A 21,721-nucleotide genomic window follows, 5' to 3' on the forward strand; every position below is an offset into this window, starting at 1 on the left:
TAGAAAAACAGGTAAAAAGTTGATGTTTAAAAATGAAAATAAAAAATAGAAAAATATTTTAGTGAACATGTAAAAAACCAGATACAGATACTGTATGGCTTTTTTTTAACCAAAAAAAAAAAAATGTGCATGATCAACTGTAGGAAAATGCAGATAAGCAAAAAAGAAGAAAATAAATATCAATCAATACACCCACCATCAAGATATAAAAGTAACAGTTGGAGGCTATCCTTCTGGGTTTCTTGCTGTATGCATTTGCAGGAGAAAGCCAGTAAAGAAGCTGGTCATATAAATGACTTATTTACACAAACAAATAAGCTGATAAATATGGACATTGTTTTGCATTTTTTTAAATCCTTGAACAGCGTAAGAGGAAACCTTTCTATATTATTACATATCCTTCATCTGATAACTGCATAACATTTTATAATCACCCAGTCTGCCACTATTGGGCATAACTTGAGTGTCAAAATCAAAATATACACCTGTGCACAAACCTTGTGCCTTCGTCTCATTATTTCCTTAGATGAAATCTCTTCAGGTGAAATTAGTGAATCATAGCACCTAATTTCACCAGTCTTTAGAATTTCTCTCTACTTATTCATTCAGTGAAAACTTAACTGAGTTTCTACTGTGTGGCAGCCCTACTCTAGGCACTGAGGTTACGAGAGGAAGCTAAGTGAACAAAACAGAGTTCCCTCTCTCGAGCAACTTGGTGGGAAGGCAGGGCCAATGGGACAGTAAGTAAGTAAAGGAATAAATTAACAAACTAGTTTCAGGGACTTCCCTGGCAGTCCAGTGGTTAAGACTTTGCCTTCTAGTGCAGTGGGTGTGGGTTCGATCCCTGGTCAGGGAGCTAGGATCCCCATGCCTAGTGGCCAAAAAACCAAAACATAAAACAGAAGCAATATTGTAACAAATTCAATAAAGACTTTAAAAAATAAAAACAAAAACAAGCTAATTTCAAATAGTTACAAGTGCTATGAATCAAGAGGAGTGGAAGAAATTGCAGGGGTTGGGTATAAACAGTAAATAGTCAGGAAGGCACTCATTATAGAAGTTATGTTTGAGTTAATATTTGAATGACAGGAAAAGCCAGACATGGAAAAATCTGGGGGTAGAGGATTTCAGGCTAAGGAAACATATATACAGAAACGTTAAGGCAGGAGCAACTTTAACATGTTTTAGGACCAAAGTCCCAGTGTGGCTGGAACTCAGTTAGCAATGGGAAGAATAATAGGAATGAGATCAGAGAGCTAGGGAAGAACCATAGTCAGAAGCTTGGATTTTACATCAAGTGCAAAGGGAAAACATAGGAGATTTTATGTAATGGAATGAAATCTGATTTACGTATTTAGAGACTCATTTGGCTACTATGTGAAGAACGGATTAGGGCTGGGAGTATTTGAAAAGATAAAAATGGAAGCAGGGAGACAAATGGAAGCTTTGCCATCATCCCAGAAATAGATGATTGTGCTTTCTTCTAAGGTGGTATTGGCAGAGGTAGTGAAAAGTGGATGGATAAGGGATATCTTTTGACTTATTGATGGATCGGATGTGGTGGGTGAGAGAAAGGAAGCATCAAGGATAACACGTAGGTTTTTGGCAGGGCATCTGGATAGAGGGTAGTGTATTTACTTAGATGGTAAAGACAGAGGAATAGTTCTGGGAATAGGAATCGAATTGGCCATATTAAGTTAGAATGCCTAATAGACATCCAAGTGGAGATGTATAGTAGACATCAGTTGATCAGCATTTGGTGGTCAGGTATGGAGAAATAATGTACCAATTTATATTCCTAGCAAAAGTGTCTTTGCCTACTTTTCCATATTACTAAATATGTCAAGTATTTTATAAGCAAAAATATTAAATTATTTTCATAATTATTAGTTATTTGTGTTTCTTTACTGAAATCCCTGTTCATATTCTTTCACCATTATGCTATTCAGGTTCTTCTAGTTTGTAACATTTTTGTCTAATAATATATTGTAGTTTTTTCCCCCAGCTTGACACTTGTTTTTAATTTTAATGTTTTTTTCTCAATTGGAGAAATGTTTAAATTTATAGAGTCATATTATAATTTCTTTTGTTTTTACCTTTGTATCTTTTTTTTTTTTTTTTGCGGTACATGGGCCTCTCACTGTTGTGGCCTCTCCCGTTGCGGAGCACAGGCTCCAGACGTGCAGGCTCAGCGGCCATGGCTCATGGGCCCAGCCGCTCCGCGGCATGTGGGATCTTCCCGGACCAGGGCACGAACCCGTGTCCCCTGCATCGGCAGGCGGACTCTCAACCACTGCGCCACTAGGGAAGTCCATTTACCTTTGTATCTTTTAAAAGCCTTTTCAACCTTAAGATTAGGGGAAAATTCCCTCTTTCTATATTTTTTTACTTTGGTGAATTCACTTTTTTGCATCTTTTAAGGTTTTGTTTTGGTACATAATGTAAATCATAAATCTCATTTCTCCCCCCCATATATATTCAATAGTTAGCTCTAATTTCACTGACATTTATTAAATAATCTATCTTTCCTCATTGATTAAATATTCCACCCTTATTTTGTATCCTAAATTCTTAAATTTAAATTCTTATATTCTAAATTCTTATCTTAAACTTGGGTCTGTTTGAGGTTTTCTATTATGCACTGTTACTGATCCATGTAATCATTTTTGTCTCCTCCTTTACAGCTCTACTGAAAACTGAAAGAATCTCTAGTATTACCCAGTTTTGGTTTTTTTCCCTTAGGATCATCAGCTTCAGTTACTGTCAATAGTTTGTTATACTTGTTTGACCTATCCTCTACACACACACACACACACATACACACACACACACACACACACACAGACACACACACACAGACACACACACACACACACACACACACCTACCTTTTCTTACTGAGGGCTTTAAAGCTAATCCTGGTCAAGGGGAGGCAGGGAGATGGAAAAGATAATTTCTTGCAAACCACAATACCACTATCATATCCAACAAAATTAACAATTATTTCTAAATGTTGTTTAAAATTCAGTCCATATTCAGATTTGCCCGACTGTTTCAGTATTGCTCTTCTGTAGTTGGTTTGTTCAAATCAGGAGCTAAGCAAGACTTACTAATTGCATTTGCTTATGTCTCTTAATTCTCTTTTTAATTTAAAAACAAAGCTCCACCCCCATTTTTTGTGCCTTTAAACCTTTGAAAAACCTGGGTCTCTTGTCCTGTAGAATGTTCCACATTCTGAATTTGGCTGATTGCTTCTTGTGGTATCATTTAACTCGTTCCTCTGTTCCATTTTCTATGTATTAGAAATTAGATCTAATGGCTCAATTATAGTCAGGTATATTACTTCATTTATTTATTTCCCTAAGCCAAAATACAATATATTTTGGTTCTGTGTACATCATAATAATACTTGGTTGTCTCACTTTTAGTGGTGTTACGATTGATTAGTGGGTTCATATGGTGACAACCTGATCTTTTCATTGTGAGGTTCCTCATTATGCTTTCACCCAGTGGCTTTATCATCTATTGATATCTGTTTATCGTCTATTCCATATGACCATTACCTGTATCATTTATTTCCATATGGATTGTAAAATAGTGATTTTCCTGACTTTATCATTTTGCACTGATTAGCTGGAATTCTGCAGTACATTCACATAATGGAGTGCTCGATAACTACAAAAAAGAATGTGGAAAAATCTCTATATACAGACATAGAGTTATTGCCAGGACTTTTTTTTTTAGGTGAAAAAAGGGGTCATATTTAGAGCAGTGTATATATTAGTTTATATTTGTAGATGCAGACAATGGAAGATTAATAAAAATAGTTACTTGGGGGGGGATCAAGAGTGAAACAAGATACCTCTGAATTATTGTAAAGTTTTGACATTAGAATTAGGTAAATTTTGTTTACTCAAAAAGATTATTAAGTGGAAAAAAAGATGAAAAGCAATCCTTAAAAATTAAAATCAAACAAAAACAAGCAAACCAGTTTATCAAGTTGGATACATTCTGATACAGAAAAAAAAGTATTGTTCTAACTAATCTTAAAACTCAGTATTTTGTATGTTCTCAATGGGAAATAATCCAAGGACAAAAAGAACTACAAAGAAATCTTTAATTTAATAACTTTACATTTATAATAATATTAGTGTTGTCATTTTGGAACTATTTTAATATATTGTAGGATAAAACAAATAAGTAAGGCTGTTACCATTAGGAATCAAGATTTTCAGCAAAAGAGAAGAGAGATGCAGGCATAAAATCAAAAAAGTTAAATTAAAACACCATCATCTTAAATTTGAATTGGAAATGTCAATGTGAACTGATTATTCTTTTTCTTCTATTTAAAAATGTATTATGTTTTCTATCTCTACGTATTGTAGAAGTCTGGAAGTAATAAACACTAGCAGTGAGCACCCTTATTATCCAGATTATGGTCTCTAGATACCATCCTTACTTAAAAGGAACCAAGAATCCTTTTTGGATAAATGATTAATTTGGAGTCTGAAGGAGGAATGGTACAAAATGTCATGCCAGAAAGCAAGGAAGCTAACAAAGGCAATGGGTTCATATCAAAAGGACACTGGAGTCAGCTTTAAGGGGATCTCACTGGCCAAAAATTGGGCAGTTTGGCCATCAAAGTGAATAGTAACTAATTCGTTAAGTCACTTTGAGTTAATAAAAGGCATGAATTCAGAATAATACTAAAAATATAAAGGAAAGCAAAAAATAAGCAAAGCAGAACTCATTGAACATCATTGTCATTTCTATGGCATCAGCTCATTCTGAAAATTGAAAAAACTTTAAAAACAAGCATTTACCCTGCTTTTCCAGTAAGAAAGATATTCAGAGAAACCAAATTCTTGGTGTTGAAAAAAGCGTTATTTAAATTTTGTTGTGGAGTTGAATCATGCAAATAAGGTTTAAATTTATTCAGCATTTTTACTTTGAGTTTTTTCAAGAGTGCTTTAAACTGAGCTGTCCTAGTAAGTTATTTTACTGTTACAAAGCCAGATTTAAATTTTTTTTTAGCTTCTTGCTTTTCTGTATGTTAACATCCTATATATAGGATAATAAATTTTATTCATGTTTGTTAACATTGTTCTTTTGTTTTGCTTTGAATTGCCTTTTCAGCAGTATCCTGGTATGAACCAGCTGTCCTCCAGTCTGGGAGGTTTGAGTCTTCAGAGTTCTTCACAACCAGAAAGTTTGAGACCTGTAAACCTTACTCAGGAGAGAAATATTTTACCCATGACTCCTGTTTGGGCTCCTGTACCTAACCTGAATTTAGACCTCAAAAAATTAAACTGTAGCCCAGAGTAAGTATTTAATTTATAACCTTTAGTAAGTAAAACCTTGTCAAAAACATTGTGTGACTTTCAAAAATAGTAAAAGTACTATGGTATTAATTCCTTGATTGGAAGTTTTGTTAATGTGAACTCTTGTAAATTAGTTTGTATAGAAATTCTAGACGTAAAATTCAATTTAGGTCATTGGATCCTGTCCCCATCTCTGTCGCCATCCAATCTCATTCCCTATCATCTAATGCTAGGAAAATTTTTTTGTATTTTAGTGAAGTGTTTTAGGAACCCAAATCTAACTATATTTTTTTTCTTAAATTTCTTTTTCCTCACTTTTCACCAGTAGTAACTTCTGATGTCTTTTAAATAAGGTGAAGTCTTTAAAATTTTATGCACTTCAGTCTCTGCTTGAAAAGGATACAAACGTCATTTGTGTAATCCCAAGAACAGGTTTAGATAAATAATTTTTCTCTGAATTTTCTTTTCCCACTCAGTGTAGAATGAGAAGACCATTGCCCCCAGGCATATTTATCCAGCCTGAATTTAGATTTGGATTTTCTTTATTGAGTATTTCCTCACCTTATGGAGAAGTTTAGCTGGCAGCCTCCATCTGGTGGCCACAAACCCCTGGTGTATCGTCTGGGTGGATGAGCTCTGTTACTTACCTCATAGTGCCCCCAAAACCAAAAGTTCTCCGTTATTACCTGCTTTCCTTTCTTCTGTCTCCTAAGAATAGGATATTCCTCTGCACCCAGACATCCTCCTGCTTGTGGAATCTCTCCTCAAAAAGTAAACTATGATTCACAGACAACATTCACAAACAACTCTGATTCACAACAACATCACAGACAACATTTCTTCCTTGCATTAGGATTAGTGTTCTTTAGAGACTATATATATATATATATATATATACACACACACACACACACACACACACACACACACACACACACACACACACACACATATATTCTTTTTTTAAAGGCAGTAGTTTTCTAGCCTTTAAAAAAACTAAGTTCCTCTTTTTTTCAACCAAAGTCTTATATAGATTTCCAATACAGGAAACAGAAAATGGAGGTGCTTCAAGGGTTCCACCTCTTCTACCACACCCTACCACCAGCACCCCCATCAGTGCCGAAGACAGTGCCAAGATCATTTCTATAAAAATGTATAATCATTGATTCTAGATTGAAAGTAGCTGCCTGTCCTTCTGAATGTAACTTGCCATCAGGTCGATAAGTATGTAGATTATGGCCTTGTAATATGAATGGTTAGGCATCCCCCAAGTAGGTAAATAGAGTCTATGTATATGTGTAAGAGATCATATAGGTAGGGAATGGTGTCTGTGTTTCTACTCAGTTATGTGTTTCCTGTGAAAATATCTCTTATCCAAACAACAAAGCAGAGTAATAGGCTTTAGAGTATAGGCTTTAGAGTTTGACAGACCTAGGTTCATACCATGGTTCCACTGATAAGTAGCTGTGAAGCTGCCAATTACTCAACTTCTCAAACCTCAGTATTGTCAACTGTAAAACAGGAATAATAATTGTGCCTACATGTTAACCTCAATCATTCAATATTTACTGAATGCCTTCTAAATAAATTGCCAGGCACTGTTTCTAGGTGCTGGGAATGAAGCAGTAAACAAAACAAAGTTCTCAATCTCATACAACCAATATCCTATTAGGGAAGACACATTGTGAACAGTCAGACCAATGGGTGTATAATGTAAATGTAATTTCAGAGAATAACTATGAAGTAGGGAGTAGTAAGGGTGCAGGGTGACTATTTTTAATTGAGGAGTCGGGATGGGTTTTCCCAAGGAGTTATTAACATTTGAATAGAGATCTGAATGAAATGAGAGAGCAGGATGTGACTCTGGAAAAAGAGTGTGCCAAGCTGCGTGAACAGCAAATGCAGAAGTCCTGAAGCCAGAACCAACTTGGCATGTTCACGGAACCTCACCAGCGTGGAGTCAACCCGTAACTGGATATCTCTACATACTGTCAAGCACTCCTTAAAATTCCTGTCACGGTTTCCAGTTCCTATGCTTTTTATCTCTTTGGTTGCTCCTTTATTGATTCTGTGTCTACTGACCTTAAGTTACTTACTCTATGAGAGGATAGTGCTAGGGTGACACAAGGACAAAATGATCTCTAATCTCAAATGGAGAAGATAAAGAAAGTACACAGCCAACTAAAGCAGATCAGACTAATTGATAACACAGAAGCATAAGTAGATCTCAGAGCACAGAGGAAGAAGTCTTTCTTCCTGACTTGCGATCAAGGGTGAGGATGGTTTCACAAGAAGCTATAACTTTGATGAGTTTCATAGAAAGATTAGGAGTTCAGCAGATGAAGAATGACAGCAAAGCAAGAACAGCATCATGAAAGCTGTACCTTTTCACTCATGTTTTCTGCTCCCTCCTGTTCATGCCCTGATAGTCATGATGGAGTTACTCTTTGTTCCTGAATGTGTTGTACTTTTTCACCATGAGAATGTTGAGTCCTTAATTTAGGCCTTTTGACATATAAATTACATATACGCCCATTTAAAGTAATCAGGACCCTCCTAATTATAGTTATGTAATATACCCAAATGATTTTCATGTATGCCTTTAAATGTTTAGTTATCTACAACTATCTACATCAATATTGTTTTTTATCTCTGATAGCTAACGTAGTCTCTGTTGTTTATATCTTTGCAGTTCATTTCGGTGTACTTTGACAAATATCCCACAGACACAGGCTTTACTGAATAAAGCTAAGCTTCCTTTAGGATTGTTGTTACATCCCTTCAGAGACTTAACGGTAAAGTAACATATTTTAAAATATTAGTGGGTACTGACCTGTGTACTTATGTGCGAGGTATTCAGATTGTATATTTTCTTAGAATTTTTTTCATTTTCTGTCATTTGAAGTTAGAATTAATCATTTCTGTCAGTTTCAATACAGCAAACATTTTCTGTCACCTGCTTTGTGACAGGCCTTAAACTAAGCACTGGTAAATACAAAGATAATTAAGTCACTGATGTTGCCCCTAAGAAATTCTTATCTAACAGGGGACAAAGATAACCCAAATAATTACAGTGCAAATAATTACAGTGCAGGAAAACTAATACATGTAACTAATCAAATTCTATGAAGTAACTTAGGTGGTGAATATAGTATTGGAAGGGATTTCCTCTGGGTACAGTAGCAGACTTTTCTACAAGTAATGAGATCTAAGCTGGATTTTGAAAGGTTAGTAGTTTTAGAAGTTGGAAAGGGCGTAGAGCATAGATAAACTTTAGGAGTTCTTTTTTAAACATAAAGGAAACACCAGCAATGATATGCATTTAGGGAGGAAAACCGTATGATTGTTCCCAACTGTATTAATCAAATAACCTTTGTAATAATAAAGTTTAAATGCTTCAAGTCTATTGAATTAAAACATTACTTTTTAAAGTTTCCACAGTAAAGTTTACTTTACCTAGCTTGCTGGATTTTTACACATACTTCTGGTATTTCATTGCAGATATGTTGAATTTAAATTAAAATATCTGAACTTCAGAAATAACGTTTACAGATACATTCTATTTATACTTTAAGTTGCATTTCTCCCTCACAGATTTTTATGACTGTGGTTTTCTGCATTCATCGCTACTGAGTTTCTTTTACTCTCATTCAACCAAAAAATATTTATTGACTATCATGCTGGGTGCTGAGGATACAGAGGTCATTGCTTCCTCGTGGAGCTTTCTTTCCTACTAGGATGTATAGAAAGGAGCAAAGTGAATAGAAAATAAAATAATTATAATATGCAGTAAGTACCTTGAATTTAGATTTTCTTTATTGAATATTTCCTCACCTTATGGAGAAGTTTAGCTGGCAGCCTCCATCTGGTGGCCACAAACCCCTGGTGTATCGTCTGGGTGGATGAGCTCTGTTACTTATCTCATTAGTGCCCCCAAAACCAAAAGTTCTCTGTTATTACCTGCTTTCCTTTCTTCTGTCTCCTAAAAATAGGATATTCCTCTGCACCCAGACATCCTTGAATTTATTCATTCAGTAAATACTATTTGATCACCTGTAATAAAATTGCAACCTTTATCGCGAAACCAATATAGTTTATTTCCCATATACATAGGTGAAATTTTTTTTTTTTTTTTTTTTTTTTTTTTTTTTTTTGGCTGCATTGGGTCTTTGTTGCTGCGCGCGGGCTTTCTCTAGTTGCAGCGACCGGGGGCTACTTTTCGTTGCAGTGCGCGGGCTTCTCATTCTTCTCATTGCAGTGGCTTCTCTTGTTATGGAGCATGGTCTCTAGGCACATGGGCTTTAGAGCGCAGGCTCAGTAGTTGTGGCGCATGGGCTTAGTTGCTCCGTGGCATGTGGGATCTTCCCGGACCAGGGTTCGAATCCATGTCCCCTGCATTAGCAGGCAGATTCTTAACCACTGCACCACCGGGGAAGTCCCCGAAAATTTTTGTCTAAATACATATTCCATATGTGATACCTTCTGGAAGTATATACACTAAATTGGCAGCAGTGACTTCCTCTGGAATGTAGAATTCTGGATAATTTTTTATTTTCTTATTTTCAGTTAAACATGTTTCCTGATTTTTTTCACAAATGATATGTAGTTATATAATAAAAAATTATTTTTGTGAAAAAAATTAAGTACAAAAATAAATGTTTGTGTATGGATAGGGAGGAAAAAAGCCAGAAGGAAATACACTAAAATGTTATCAGGGGTTAATTCAGGGAGATAGAATAATATGTATCATATTTTCTAAATTTCTTATATTGAATAGAAAGTTCCTTTCCCAAACTAAGCATAAAGAGATGTATAGTGTTTGAGGCACATTGTGTTTGGTTTCTCGTGGCCACAGTCCCCAACAGGACTGTGTGGCTGTCTAACAAGCAGTGTCTTGAGAGTCTGTTACCAGGTGCAGGCAAGCAGCAAAGACAAAGGCATTTTTATATGGTGCATGTTTCTTTCTCACTCTTGTTCCTTGAATTCAGCTGATAGCTGAGGTTATTCTATTTTCTTGGCCAACCAGGCTTTTCTTGTCTGCCAGTAACTTTCATTACATTTGGTTTGACTTTATTTTAGTGTTATTTTATAGTTTGCGACAGAAGAGGGAGAAAACTTGATAGCTGCTTGTGTTGCTCAGTGCACCACTGGATTTTATTAAAATGTTTCAATTTCAAAACACAAGTGTGGTTTCTGTTCTGTATATGGAGCAGAGCAGTGTGTGGTCCATTTTCCTCTGGAGTGCTTTTTCTGCTACAACAGCTTTATTTTATTTCCTAGCAATTACCAGTGATAACATCCAATACCATTGTGAGGTGCCGATCTTGTCGAACATATATCAACCCTTTTGTATCCTTCATTGATCAACGTAGATGGAAATGCAATTTGTGCTATAGAGTTAATGATGGTGAGTTTCAGATTCTTAAAATAAGTGTGTTTTGTATTTTAAACATTTTGACATTTTTGCCATTATCTGGTCTCTCTCTCCTCATTGCTTTAAAAACTTCCATGCCACTTTTAATGGAGAGAATACAGGCTAGGGACACTTCGTTTTGGCTGGCCAAGGGAATAATTGATAATGAGGAGAGTGACAGGGAGGGGAAAGTAAAAAGAATTCGTAAAACCAGCAGTGAAGGCCATGCAGATGAGATCATGCAGACTAATTATGCTTGACCCTGACAAGTTAAGGTTGTCTTCTGTTTGTACATTTGGTTCATTCAGCTCAGTGTGGATCTCTGCCAGTATGTGTGAACACATGTGTGCATGTGTATCTGTTGTCCCCTTTAGTCATTCTTAGGTCCTCTTCGTATAATTGCTTTCGAATCTGTGTTTCTGTCTGATTTCTTTTCCATGTCATGTGATATAAGAAATAGGACACAAGCCTAAGAAGCAAGATTACTTGTATCCTGGTTTTCTCATCAGATTTCAGTAAATAAGTTTTTTATCCTTCCGGTTTATTTTTTTAAAGAGGGCTTAAGGCATTAGTTTTTATCATTAGATCTTCACAGAACTGTTGTAAACCTCATAAATATTGATGATAGAGGAGTTTATTTCTCGGCATGTATATGTGTTACTAAATTTGTACTGGATTCCTAATCTTATCTAGTTCCTGAAGAATTTATGTATAATCCCCTTACCCGATCTTATGGAGAGCCTCATAAACGGCCAGAAGTTCAGAATTCAACCGTGGAGTTCATTGCGTCTTCAGATTATATGGTAACTATTCAGTGTTAAAATTAGTCGTGGGATGCAATTGTATTGGTCATTTGTAATTTGCTGTTAAGTGAATTCTTGTTTAAATTTTGAAATTGTCCATAGTATGAATTTTTTGAAATAGTGCTGAAAGTTTATACTTAATAAATAGAAAGCTCTTTGTAAAGATTACTTGATCTCCTAGAAGAATGCAGTTATATCACTAAGAAACATCGGTAATGTTTCATGATGAGCACTAGCATCTACAATTTGTTGTCATTTTGATTTGATTACTTGCATGGAATGAATATAAATATTCTTTTTACCATTTTCCTTAAACAGAAAAACTCGTGTTTTTGCCAAAAACTGCCATTTTCACGCTCTTAAAGATACCACCATCTTACTGGTTCACCCAGTACAGATATCAAGATAAATGGATATTAACTTGCATCTGACTTTTCTCTTTCCACTTCATCATAAAATTCTACCTGTTTTTTAATTATACTGATTCTTCAGATCTCATTCTTCTTTTCCGCTTACAAAAACAAATTCTTCGCCTAAGTTCTGCTCATTTCTTTATTATTTCTACTCATTTAAAATATCTGTATAATAACTTGCATTTCTTCTGTGTCCTCACTTCCAATCTTTGTTGTCTGCATAAATGTAAAATGTTGCTAGTGGGAAAAGGTGAATAGGTACAGCTAATGTGTATGAAGTTCCTGGTGCTTGACCCATTTCCTTCTTTATTTCTGTGATTTTTTTTTATGATCCTTTGTGTCCAATTTCGCATCTGCCCAACTACTGTTTTCTCGTCTATTTCCATATTAATATATTTTCCATTTTAACTCATGGTCACTTTTACTCTCAGCTTCTTCTTCACAACTTATTATATTCCCAACTCTGTTCTGGCTCCTTAGGAATCAGTCTAATTGAAGTGGTGAAGTAAGAAGTAATCTTTAATTTTTAGCATATGACCTATATGATTCTTGATTGGCATATCTTCCTTTTTTTTTTTCCGAATACACTCAGTAAATATCCAGTAGTAGTTGTGATGTAAAAAGAATAAATTATACCTACTAAATACGTTACATTATTTCTATTCCTTTCAGCTTCGTCCACCTCAACCAGCAGTTTACTTGTTTGTTTTAGATGTGTCTCATAATGCAGTGGAAGCTGGATATTTGACAATTTTGTGCCAGTCACTGTTAGAAAATCTAGACAAGTAAGAATTTTTTTTACTCATTTTGTGTGTGTGTGTGTGTGTGTGGTATGTGTGCGTTTATGAAGTGTTTATTAGCAATTTATGGGGTTGGTTTTTATTAAGTTTGATTTCATTCATTTGTCACTAAAAGAGTACGTCCTGGCTACTTTAGAATAAAGATCCTGCTACTTAGATTATTATGATTTATGACTTGATATCTGATTCTTAAAACCATAAAAGTTTTAATACTTGGTAAGGAATTTAGATCTCATCTAACTATCTCTCTGACTTAGCAGATCTGAGCACTGGGAAATTCAACTTAGCCAGGGTATCAAGAGAGAAATGAGAGAAATCTAGCTGTAATTTATGCCTGAGCAAGGAGTTTTTCATAAGATAGTTTAAAATGTGCTAATGAGAGAATGAGCCAAATAAAGGGAAGGAGGGAATTGATTTTGTGCTGAATATTTCAGGAAACCAGAAACTGAACAGGCGCATTAGTAAGGAGCTTTATTGTGGAAGTGGAAACAGAGTATAGCATAGGGTACTTATACTTGGTTTTAATTCCTACCTGTGTGTCTACCAGTATTAGTCATGAAGGAGACCCATAAATAACTTAAAAAATGAACCTTCCAAATCTCTGGAAAACAAAGTTGTTTATACATTTCTCTTTCTACTCCAACACTCATAAGAAATATGACTTAAGATCGTTAGTAAGAGTAGTTTCCTATTGCAGTGATTCTTGACATGTGTAGAGGTGTAGGGGTGGTTATGTATGAATATTTTGTCAGAAGTACTAGGTTATTCCAAAAGGTTCTTTTCCCCCATCTTCCATTTGAGTTTGAGAGTCCTTGCTCTACTGAGTGCTAGCTGTTGCCACCATAATTGCATATCACTGATCTTGGCCTGTGAATAAACTGATAACATTGAGACATTCAAGATTAAAAACATCCATAGACATTAAATGATTTGCTTTTAGATTCTGTTAGTAACTTGGAGTTCTCATATTTTTATCCTTGATTGAAGCATTTGCCCTTTTTTAAGTCTCAAGTGCTTAATTCGGACATAACTTCAGCATTGTGTGGCAATGGAAGACCCTCTGCAAAGAAATAGTTTTGTTTTTTTTGCGGTACGCGGGCCTCTCACTGCTGTGGTCTCTCCCATTGCGGAGCACAGGCTCCGGACGCGCAGGCTCAGCGGCCATGGCTCATGGGGCCCGGCCGCTCCGCGGCATGTGGGATCCTCCCAGACCGGGTCACGAACTCGTGTCCCCTGCATCGGCAGGCGGACTCTCAACCACTGTGCCACCAGGGAAGCCCCAAGAAACAGTTTTGAAGACTGAAGAGTTAGCTTGCTGGAAAAGTATATGAGAATATAGCCCTAGAAATAAGAGCCAGTCCAACAAAGATGAGTGACTGCGAATTCAGTGGACTATGCAAAGCCAAAAAGATAAAATTGGGAATGAAAAATAGTTTTTAAAATTATCATTTCTTTCTTTAGGCTTCCTGGAGATTCACGAACAAGAATAGGATTCATGACCTTTGATAGCACTATTCATTTCTACAATTTACAAGAAGGATTATCACAGCCTCAGATGTTGATTGTATCTGATATAGATGGTAAGCAGTGAATAAAATAAAACTCTGTTTATTAATAAAACAGAATTTTGGAATTAAGCCTACTTTATTTTACAGTACATCTTGTTGTAATGCTATATGGATAATTTAGCCTACTTTGGTATTTGTTTTAAAATAACTGTTTTCCTGGAAAATACTTGATACTAAGTTTTTTATACCCGTGTGTGTACTTATACATGCTCGAGCACACACACACATATAATACATACAGCGTATATATATATTTAATAAAGCAATATTATGGTACCCGTTAACATGTATGGCCTTAGAAAAACTAAGATTTTTTAATTCAAAATTCTTTTGGCTTATTTATCATTTGGTTAAAATATATGTTTTCCCTATAGATGTTTTTCTACCTACACCGGATAGCTTACTTGTGAATCTGTATGAAAGTAAAGAGGTGAGATTGATTTTTTTCTTAAAGTATTTCTCTTACTTCAACTGATTACTAAAATGCTGAACATGTGTTTACTTGGTGTATATTAACATTGCAGTAGACAATGTAGGTAGATATCTGTTGACTACTCACTTTACAGTCCTCCAAAATGCAGTGGCACGTACTATACTCTGGAATGTTTTAAAGAATAATATTGCTTTGCCTTCTCAGTAATTCAATTTTTAATCTTTGTTTTCCCAGCTTATAAAAGACTTATTGAATGCATTACCAAATATGTTCACCAATACAAGAGAAACACACAGTGCCCTGGGTCCTGCGCTCCAGGCTGCCTTTAAATTAATGTCTCCAACAGGTGGCCGTGTGTCTGTATTTCAGACACAGTTACCTTCCTTGGGGGCAGGACTTCTGCAGTCCAGAGAAGATCCTAATCAGAGATCAAGCACAAAGGTATTTTATATTAGTTTCTCTGTCATATTTAAGATTGTGTCTTCTACCTCTATAGACTGTGTAATTGTTTATTCTATTTTTCTACTTCATTGATAGTAAAAAAAAAAAAAGAAAACTGGTTTTCTTTTTAGAGAGTTTAATTCAATTATTGTTTTGTTTTTGTGTTGCAGTGTGTTCTTTTTATTACTTTGTTTACAAGTCATAGAAATTTAGAATTATCTACTCTAACCCTTTCATGTTACAAATGGGGAAACAGATTAAATGGTCTTGCCAAAAGTTATTAAGTATTTTATGGTAAAGATGTGACTTGATTTTCTGACTCCACTGCTCTTTTCTATTTCACAAGTGATAATACTTACTAAATCTGAGATATTATAATTTAACATGCACATACTAACAAACTTTTTTATTATAAAGGTAATATAAATCATTGTATAAAACTTGGAAAGTGGAAACAAATATAAGTCAATTATCTCACTGTCAGGATAATAGCATTTAGTTATACAAATACAAATAAGCATAACTGGGTATCATACATTATTCTATATTTTTTAAATGACTTTTTTCATTGAAGGGTACATAGCATTTTCTGAGGTCCCTAAAAATTCTCCTGAAAAAAATGTTTTTTAGTAAATGTGAAAAACTTGATTTAATTAATTGCCTGCTAGCTGTTGAATAGTTGTCGCCAGTGTTTTCACTATTAAAAAAAAAGAATATGAGGCTGAATATTACTAGGGTTTTACATGAAGATTTGGTCAGTGTATTTTAATCCCTATTTCAAATAATAAGTGAACTGGGACAATGATTTTTGTTCTGTGCATAAGTTTTGTCTGACCTCAACTTATATATGTATGAAAATGCCATTACAACTAGTTATGAGTATGAATTAAACACGTTTAATAGTGTTATAAATCTTTAGCCACGTATTCGTTTTTTCCGTAAGATAAATTCCTAGAAGTGAAATAATTGGATCAATGAGTATAAACTGTATTTAAATTACTATTGTATTCTACTTACTGGGGGTTTTATCAACCTGTACTCTTAAGGACTCATCTTCTAGCCACCATTAAGTATTGTTGCTTTTTTATTCTTTACCAATTTGCTAAAGAAGAATAGCACTATATTGTAATCCATTACAAAATACTGAGGTGTTTTGAACAGAGCAAAGTGTTTACTGATTCTTTGATACAGTTTTAGGGGTTTTTTTCTCATTTAACTTCCAGAAATGTTCTCTATCTGCCTGGGACTCAAAAGCTTAAGTATCTCCTCCGTTTTAAACTCTGATATAATAGTCATACACTATAGTTAAGAAGATTGAAACATTTTGTTGTGCAATGTAGCATAGTAATTAAGAACTTGGAGCCCGGCTCTTGCATTCTTAACTCTTCTCCGGTGCCACCTCCTCAGCTCAAGTGTCCTCATACCAACAGGAAAAACTTCCCTTAATCTGTTATTCTCTCATGTTGTTATGTAACAGTATATGTACAGTAATGGGTAACAGCACTCACTCTGGAGCCAGACTTCTTGGGTTTATTATATTCCAGCATCTACCACTGAATGACAATGTAATTGGTCGAGTTACATAATCATTTTTTTGGCCTCAGTTCTCTCATCTGTAAAATGTTGGTAACTCTATGAGATATATGTTATTATGAGGGTTAAATAATTTATATAAACATCTGTGCTGGCACATAAGTGCTTTATAAATGTTAGCGATTGTTATTATCCTCATAGGAAATTTGTGCCAACTACCCAGACATTTTAAAAACTCCTTAGTTTGATAGGGGGACAGAGGATATCCTCTTCCTTATTTTAACAGACAGAAATATATGCATAATTCAAGGTTTCTAGCTCTTACTTTATGACCTGTTGACTTAGGTTGTACAGCATCTTGGCCCTGCAACTGATTTTTATAAGAAACTTGCTTTAGATTGCTCAGGGCAGCAGACTGCAGTGGATCTGTTCCTTTTAAGTTCACAGTACTCTGATCTCGCTTCTCTAGGTAAGGAGATATCATTGTGTTTATCTGTTTACATAAACATTTTTAGCATATAATTAAATCTAAACTCTTTACTAAGAGTTCTCAATAGCTTGGGGAGAAAGATGTGAATTAGATAATGTCTATGAAAATTACCCGTAAACTTTAAAGCACTATACACATATAAAATGCTATTGTGGGTTGTTGTTGTTGTTTTCAAATACAATTCCTTTACCATTCTGCTCAACAGTAAATTCATTATATATTTTACAAATGTTTGTGTTTCTCAGATATATATATTATCCCCATTTTGACCACTTTAGTTTTATTTCACTACGAGTTAGATTTCTTCATAATACAGAATGTGCACTGCTATTGGACAAGTAGAATATTATTGTTTCTGTAGCTAATACTTATATTTCTCTCTAAAGCTTGCATGTCCAAGTATTCTGCAGGGTGCATCTATTATTACCCATCTTTCCACTATACTCACAATCCTTCACAAGCAGAAAAGTTACAAAAAGATCTAAAACGATATCTCACAAGAAAAATTGGATTTGAAGCTGTTATGAGAATAAGGTGTACTAAAGGTATGAAATTATATAAATTATACTTTATATTATATACTTTTGTCAAAATTAATAAGCATTCATATACTGATGACCTTTGACTACCTATAATGATCATAAAGGATTTTCTGCTTGATCCAGTTAGCTATACCCTGTTTTAAATATAGTTATTAAATAATTGCCCAATTTTTTAAGCAATTTGAATAAGTGGGCAAAGGTAATGTTTTGCTTTATTAGAAAGAACCCAAGAGAAAGTCCACATTGGAGGTGATTTCAGAAGAATTTGAGGAATAGGGAAGATCTTAAGTGAAAATCGTCAGATTAATAATCTTTGCCTTCCTAATCATTCAAATGGTCTTCAATTTACATTATCTCTTTTATGTGAATGTTTGCTGGAGGGATTCTCATCCCTTATTTTAATTCTTAAGTAAGTTGTATAGTAACCTTCATTTGTTTAATTTTGTACATTACGTCTTTTTTGTCTGACTTCAAATTACCTATAGGAAAATATTATAAGATCGTCAGTACAAGTTAAATGTGTAGCCTCCTTTCATATAACCTGCATTGGTGTTTTTGAATTGATATTTTAGAACCTCCACCAACAATCCAATACTACTCCCCAGTTATCCTTTTGATTCAAAATCAGAGATATTTTTTATTTTAAAAAGTAGCTTTAGTGCTTCCCTTGTGGCACAGTGGTTGGGAGTCTGCCTGCCGATGCAGGGGACACGGGTTTGTGCCCCGGTCCAGGAGGATCCCACATGCCGTGGAGCGGCTGGGCCCGTGAGCCATGGCCGCTGAGCCTGCGCGTCCGGAGCCTGTGCTCCGCATCGGGAGAGACCACAACAGTGAGAGGCCCGCATACCGCAATTAAAAAAAAAAAAAAAAAGTAGCTTTAGCCTGAGGTAAAGATACTAATGTTACCTCCTCTTTTATAACAAGTTTTCTCTTCTGTAGGTCTTTCCATGCACACTTTTCATGGAAACTTCTTTGTCCGTTCCACTGATTTGTTATCCCTCGCCAACATCAATCCTGATGCTGGATTTGCAGTACAGCTGTCAATTGAAGAAAGTTTGACGGATACTTCCTTAGTGTGCTTTCAGACAGCCCTGTTATATACATCAAGCAAGGGTAATGTTAACAGAAATGAAATATAACCTGCAACAGTAATTCTCCCCTCCTTTCACGTGCTGGGAGAATAGGGAGAAAGAATGAACACCAGTGGGAAGTAATGGAATTTATATTAGTTAATCAAATATATGTTCCATTCTTTTTTTAATATTCATTTTTGAATCTTTAAAGATATCTTTTTTGACTTGTGGAAGATTCGTATTCTCAGGATCATGCTATTATAATAACTCATACTAAATCTACCTGTGTCATCCTGAGCATTATTTCTTTCCCCATAACATAAGAAATTCTGCACGGCACTTCAGGCCTACATTTGTTATTTCATAGTCTAAGTTTTCTGATATTTTATTATGTTGCGTATAATTTAGAGTGAGTGATATTAAGATAAAACCAGAACCTAATGTTCGACTATATAAAAAATATATGTTCATAGTCTTTGTTCAGATTTGGAGAATGTTTAATTTTCTTTAAAACATCTTTATTGTAAAACTTTGTTTTTGTGTTTCAAAATCAAAATTAAATGGTTATTTAATACAGTCAAAACAATAGCTTGAATAATATTTTGACCTGTCTGCTTTCTTTCTTTCTTGGTCTAATGTATTTTGCAATGACATGGATCCATCCTTTCATTAGGTGAGCGGAGAATTAGAGTGCACACACTTTGCTTGCCAGTGGTCAGTTCGCTAGCAGATGTATACGCAGGGGCTGATGTACAAGCTTCCATCTGCCTCCTGGCAAACATGGGTGAGTAAAAAAGTGAAGCAACAGGTGAAATATATTTTCCTGTCCTAAAAACTGAAACCTGGGCATTTTTTTTACCCTAGAAATCCCTTATTTAAAAAGTATATGTTTTGGGCTTCCCTGGTGGCGCAGTGGTTGAGAGCCCGCCTGCCGTTGCAGGGGACACGGGTTCATGCCCCAGTCCGGGAAGATCCCACATGCCGCAGAGTGGCTAGGCCCGTGAGCCATGGCCTCTGAGCCTGCGTGTCCGGAGCCTGTGCTCCGCAACGGGAGAGGCCACAACAGTGCGAGGCCCGCATAACGCAAAAAAAAAAAAAAAAGTATATGTTTTACATTTTCATTTGCAACAGTGTGAATTGGACTGTTCTTATATTTCTTATTAATTCTTTAGTTTAAAAATTATGTGTGGGATTCATAATCACTAATAACTGGTAACAACTCAAATGTTTTTCAAATGGTGAATGCATGAACAAATTATGGTACATCCGTATGATGGACTATAACTCGGCAATAAAAAGGAATTAACTGCTGATATGTGAATGGGTGTGACTCTCAAAGGCATTATGCTAAGTGAAAGAAGCTAGACTCAAAAGACTACATACATATGATTCCATTTATATGACATTCTGGAAAAGTGAGAATTACGGGAATGAAGAATAGATAGTGATTATCAGGGTTGGTAGCAGGGGGAGGATTTCACTACAAAGGGGCAGCCACAGGGGATACTTTTAGAATGATGGATCTTGATTGTGGCAGTGATTACATGGCTATGCATTTGACATACATATATGACACTCTGAAAAGTAAATGTTACTATATGTAAGTTTAAAAACTCCTTTGGAGAATTAGTATAACACAGTGTTTTGTTTTTAATGAATTTACCTTTTAGATGAATGTAGAGGTAAAATGAACCTTGTTATTTTCCACGTATTCCTGGAGAGAGATAAACATTATTACTCATTTTGGGAAAAAGTTTAATAACATTTACTAAGTATCCCAATATTTTAATTATCATTTTTTATCCTACATTTCAAATTAATTATACTGTAACTATTTTTCAATAATTGTTTTATTTTTAATATTTGGGCATTTGTATCTCTGTTTTACTAAAATATGTACCTGGAGGAAAATAAGTTCCACACTGATATCTGGCTCTTCATTGTCTATATTTAGGGAACCTGTGTTTAGTTTGCCCTCTTTTTTTGTTGACCAAGGAATGCTTTGACAGAGAAGATATTAGAGGATCGTAAGGGATAATTCAGGTTGCAGAACTTGCACTGTTTATGCAGAAAAGAACGATGCTTTATACACGTGACTTCTGTTTGAGTAATGAAAAGATACCCAGAGCTTTCTCAGAAGCAGATGGATGGTACATCTTCTCTAATATCAATAGCAATTAAGTGTTTTTAGACTTAAAAAGATTAAAACAAAAAGGTCCAAAACAATCTAGATTTGTTCTGATTGTCAGATTTATTCAGATTTAGTTCCAAAATTGTCTAATGAGCAGATTTTTTTTTTTTAAATGGCTGCACTGCATGGCATATACATGATCTTAGCTACCCAGCCAGAGGTTGAACCCACACCCCCTCCAGTGGAAGGCTTAACCACTGGACTGCTGGGGAAGTGCCCAGATGCTTTTAAATTGAGGGAGCAAGTGAAATGTATTTTTCTAACCTAAAAATGGAATTTTTGTTGCTTTCTTAAATATTGCATGTAAATTGTATCTCATAGTATTCATTGGCATCTAATGATTAAATTCTTTTTCATTTTGGTTGCTTTATAGCTGTGGATCGATCAATTTCATCAAGTCTATCAGATGCAAGAGATGCCTTAGTGAACGCTGTGGTGGATTCATTATCTGCATACGGCTCAACTGTCTCAAATTTACAGCACTCTGGGTTGATAGCACCCAGCTCCCTCAAGTTGTTTCCTCTCTATGTTTTGGCCCTTCTCAAGCAGGTAGTTCTCTATATACTGTTAGATTTTATAAAGTCTTTTGAAATTCTTGATACATACGTGAAAAATGAAACCTAGGTTTTCTGAGGGATTTTAAATATTTGATTAGCCAATTATACAGCTTAGCATTGGAAAAGTTTTCAACAGGAAAAGG

General features: G+C 35.2%; 1 protein-coding gene across 6 annotated transcripts in view; it reads left to right on the plus strand.

Moving 5' to 3' along the window:
• SEC24B (SEC24 homolog B, COPII coat complex component) overlaps positions 1–21,721 on the plus strand; it is a 93,957-nt gene that overhangs the window by 59,920 nt on the left and 12,316 nt on the right. For 4 of the 6 annotated variants that reach the window (XM_060012870.2, XM_060012873.2, XM_060012875.2 and 1 more), the window contains 13 exons: positions 5,137–5,321; positions 8,014–8,116; positions 10,602–10,728; positions 11,428–11,537; positions 12,623–12,735; positions 14,212–14,330; positions 14,693–14,748; positions 14,986–15,192; positions 17,071–17,194; positions 17,602–17,760; positions 18,697–18,870; positions 19,504–19,614; positions 21,395–21,570. In XM_060012870.2, the coding sequence (XP_059868853.1) occupies positions 5,137–5,321; positions 8,014–8,116; positions 10,602–10,728; positions 11,428–11,537; positions 12,623–12,735; positions 14,212–14,330; positions 14,693–14,748; positions 14,986–15,192; positions 17,071–17,194; positions 17,602–17,760; positions 18,697–18,870; positions 19,504–19,614; positions 21,395–21,570 (1,764 nt within the window). The remainder of the gene's footprint in view (positions 1–5,136; positions 5,322–8,013; positions 8,117–10,601; positions 10,729–11,427; positions 11,538–12,622; positions 12,736–14,211; positions 14,331–14,692; positions 14,749–14,985; positions 15,193–17,070; positions 17,195–17,601; positions 17,761–18,696; positions 18,871–19,503; positions 19,615–21,394; positions 21,571–21,721) is intronic. The other 2 variants (XM_060012872.2, XM_060012874.2) reach the window with 1 other exon arrangement.

The sequence above is a fragment of the Delphinus delphis genome, chromosome 5 (assembly GCF_949987515.2).
Source record: "Delphinus delphis chromosome 5, mDelDel1.2, whole genome shotgun sequence".
Lineage (NCBI taxonomy): Eukaryota > Metazoa > Chordata > Mammalia > Artiodactyla > Delphinidae > Delphinus > Delphinus delphis.